Source organism: Curcuma longa, chromosome 4 (assembly GCF_044706935.1).
Source record: "Curcuma longa cultivar G26 ecotype Majalengka, Jawa Barat chromosome 4, ITB_CL_G26_1.1, whole genome shotgun sequence".
NCBI lineage: Eukaryota > Viridiplantae > Streptophyta > Magnoliopsida > Zingiberales > Zingiberaceae > Curcuma > Curcuma longa.
This window is the reverse complement of record NC_133864.1, coordinates 827,473-831,696: the sequence shown is the minus strand read 5'-3', so window position 1 is coordinate 831,696 and position 4,224 is coordinate 827,473. Positions and strand designations below refer to the sequence as shown.

Below are 4,224 nucleotides of genomic sequence, written 5' to 3'. Positions count from 1 at the left end.
GTCGCCAAATATGCGCCGAATTCCTGATTCGTTCCTAAATTAGCGATGAAATTTTATTTTTCCGTCGCTAAATTAGAGACGGAATTAAAATCCCGTCGTTAATTAGCGACGGAATTTTATTTTTCTGTCGCTAAATAAAAATATTTTTAACAAAAAATAGAATAGTTTCTTGGCGCTAAAGGGGAAGTATTTTGCGACGAATTTCTTGATTCGTCGCAAAATCTGCAACGAATTTTTTGATTCGTCGCAAAATCTGCAACGAATTTGATTTTCGTCGCCAAATCAGCGACGAATCTAGGATTCGTTGCCAAATCTGCGACGAATTCCTAATTCGTTCCTAAATTAGCGATGGAATTTTATTTTTCCGTCGCTAAATTAGAGACGGAATTAAAATCCCGTCGTTAATTAGCGACGGAATTTTATTTTTCTGTCGCTAAATAAAAATATTTTTAACAAAAAATAGAATAGTTTCTTGGCGCTAAAGTATTTTGCGAAGTATTTTGCGACGAATTTCTTGATTCGTCGCAAAATCTGCAACGAATTTCTTGATTCGTCGCAAAATCTGCAACGAATTTGAATTTCGTCGCCAAATCAGCAACGAATCTAGGATTCGTTGCCAAATCTGCGACGAATTCCTAATTCGTTCCTAAATTAGCGATGGAATTTTATTTTTCCGTCGCTAAATTAGAGACGGAATTAAATTCCCGTCGTTAATTAGCGACGGAATTTTATTTTTCTGTCGCTAAATAAAAATATTTTTAACAAAAAATAGAATAGTTTCTTGGCGCCAAAGGGGAAGTATTTTGCGACGAATTTCTTGATTCGTCGCAAAATCTGCAACGAATTTGATTTTCATCGCCAAATCAGCGACGAATCTAGGATTCGTTGCCAAATCTGCGACGAATCTAGTATTCGTCGCCAAATCTGCAACGAATCCCAGATTCGTCGCTAAATTACATTAAAAGATTCCCCAAATTCTAGAGTTTCCCTTTGAAAACCCTAAGCTCGCTGCTGCGGGACTCTCGATCTCTGTCTGAGGCGATCGGAGTGGTTGTCGGTCTTTCGGTCACTTTCTGGTTTTGATTGGCGGAGCAGGAGCTCGTAATGTCCACGGAGAGGAAGAGGAAGGTGAGCTTGTTTGACGTCATGGACGATCTCCTTCACCCGCCTTTGGTCGCCGTAGGTCGTCCCTAGACGCTTGAGCTTCCCCTTCTCCGCGGTCCTGGAAGAAACCCCCACCGAATACGGAGATCTGTTGGATTTTCCCCCAGAATCGAGCAGCAATGTCGAAGACCCAACGGAGGTGAGCTCGGGTCCCTAAATCTGTCTCGAAGTTAGTTTTGCTCGCCGATTTCCCTGTTTTGCAATGTGCAACTTTCTCCTCCCTTGCTGATCGAATCGAAGGATGAAGGATCTCAAGTATCCTCCAAAACCATCATGAGGGCGGTGGACGAGCTGGAGATCGGACCGGAGGATGGGTTGGTGGATCGCCTGCGGAAGGCTCTGCGCGAACTGATGGAGTCGGCGGAGGTTAAGGGCCGATCGGAGATGCTTCTCGGCGCTCTGCTGGAGGCGATCGAAGACGCGAGGTGCGAGGGAGATGCAAAGTGGGATTCAGCGTTTTGGACGAAGGTAAGGATAGGCATCATATGTTTCCTTATTCTGCTGGTGGCGGCGATGAACTTGCTGGTTGTTTGGGCGGCTGTGGTCGACGGCGGCGAGCTGCAGGATTTCTCCGGCCTCCCTCCACCTACTTGAAATCAACTGCGTACCGATCACTCTTCTCTTTTCTCTCGCTTGCACACGCATACATTTTCTCTGTTATGTTTCCTTAGTCTGTGCCTGTTGCAGTGAGGAGGATGGGAAAGAATAAGAAGAGAGGGTTTTGGTTGGTGCGGGCCGTTCCAAAGAGGAGGAGGGGAAAGAATTGAGGGTGGAGCAAGAAGAGGATAAAAGGAGCTTGCTTAGCGGCTTTGGCAACTTGAATGAAGTAACAAAGGCTCATCTTTTGGCATGGCTTGGGCAGAGGAAGAAGCAATCTAGTTGTGCTTCATTCAATTGCTGATGCTCACAATGGAGGAGGCAGTATTGTATAAGTATTTAAGTCCAAAGTTTGCACCTTAGTGATTAGACAATCCTCCTGAGCAAGCCAAATTTGTGTGTGACCAATCTTTTTCTCCCAATCAAGCCATCTTTCTTCCCTCATAGGATCATGCTGAAAGATGCACTTGGGTTTTGGAGCTTCCTTAGTGCGCTTCATGAAGCTCAAGTCATCCTCTGCAGAAAAATAGGAAACAAGTACCTCTTCCACAGTGAAGTTGGATTTTGCAGGATGATGTAAAAGCACTTTCAATTGTTGTTTACCAGTTGGTCCTGACAGTGCTGCCCTTTTTAACCTTTTTTCTTCCTTTTATAGACGCATGAATGATTCCTTTTGGCTGGTGGACTTTTGGCTGATTTTTTCACTATCATTCTTCTTTGTAGAAGCATCATGAGTCATGATCAGTGCTCTTATTAATCGTCTATCTTTTTTTTTCTTCGTTGCTCTGGGTCTAGAGTAGGCAATCCTAAGACTGAATGCATAAACCATTGCTAATTAGTTCCCTTTTATGTATCTGTTGATAAACTGGCCTTATCTCACCCTTTATCCAATTTGGTTGATATGGCACCCCTTTAATCGCCATGACTATCTCTAGTCACTTAGACACCTAGTCAATTCAAATCTTTGATTGACTTGTCTAGATCTATGCACCAAGTGTGCTTTTAGTCACCTTGATATCCTTCTAGTCACCCAAACTACTTAAATTGTTCAGATCTCAAAACTGTTCAATAGATAAGTACACAGTGCATACGTCGTCCAGATCATATCTAGTCGCTTGGAGTTCTAGTCACTCGAAACCCAATTCCAGTGGCTCAAAACTCTAACTCAAGTCAACCACGACTAGGTCCACCTATGTTGAGCTTCTACCCTCATCCCGAGTACAATTCACTCAACTTAGCTCACTATCTTACCTAAGTATTCTTCCTCACAACTTATCCCTCAGATGTATCGAATCACTCTGCTCACTCCCCAATGTCATTCTTGCTTCATAGGAGTACTCTTCGATCAAACTTCTCATTATCTCTGATACTCATCATCCTTTCTAGTCCTTTGGATGTCTCATACCATCCACTACTGTACTCCATTAGACCCTGACTATCAAATACCTATGTGTTCTCCTTAAATTAGTGTGTCCATTGTTTCTTTCATGCACTTATTTTGTATATAAATTTCTATTGTGCAAACTAACCCCCCTCTTTCTATAAGTGACATTAGAGTGAAGTCGACTCTTAATTGGACTAATCACCGAGGGAGAACAATGACTAGAAGATGGAATTTGAAGATGGACTCAACTACGACACTAGAATGCCACCACCTTTTAGATTAGGTGGCTTCAACCAATGGAAATCAAGGTTTGAAACTTTCTTATAGATAAATTTTCATGATTGGTCTTACCCTCTAGGTGGCCTTCAAACCTCCAAAAGGAGAAGGGTCACTACAAACCAGTGTCCAAGTAAGAGATCTATGGACAAGCAAGGAAGGAACAATGATCAAAAGAGAGCTCCTAAGGTAAAATTGGAGATATTATCTAGCTTTCTTGCAATTTACAATGATCATATTTCTATGAAAGCATGCTAATAAATTAGAAAGGATTTTATGATTTTAGTGATTCTTACAATAAACATATTAAAATTGATACTCCTAAAATTAATACGCCAATATAAATAATAAAAATATTAATGTTAAAAAATTAAATGATAAAAATATTGTAAGTGAAAATTCTAAAATTAGGATTTTGAAAAAATAAAATCAAAATTTGAGAATAAAAATTAATAAATTAGAAAAGATCCTTACAAAAATAAAAAATAAAACTAAGGCACAAACCCAAAGTCAATAAAACATAACCAATCCTAGGACAAGGAAGGCTTGAGTTACAAATCTAAGTCTAAGTCAAATGACACTATTCTAACATACAATAGGGTTCCATTTGACTATGGAACCAAGTCTAGAAATAATATTAAGGTAACAAAGGAAACCATCCTTAGGTTTGATCTTGATGAGAACATCATGACTAAAAGGTCTAGGAGGGTCATTAGATGAGTTCTAAGGAGGTTATCCCTAGTGAATATTTAATAAACTCAAGAAGCTCAAATAGGTATTGGATTCCCAAAAGTATGATCACT

General features: G+C 40.4%; 1 protein-coding gene across 1 annotated transcript; it reads left to right on the top strand.

Moving 5' to 3' along the window:
* The first annotated feature begins 1,104 nt into the window (after positions 1–1,104).
* Positions 1,105–1,758, top strand: LOC141826299 (uncharacterized). The gene is made up of 3 exons (XM_074713542.1): positions 1,105–1,128; positions 1,184–1,310; positions 1,382–1,758. Exons 1-3 carry the CDS (start codon positions 1,105–1,107, stop codon positions 1,756–1,758), a joined length of 528 nt encoding a protein of 175 aa, XP_074569643.1.
* Positions 1,759–4,224: the final 2,466 nt, after the last annotated feature.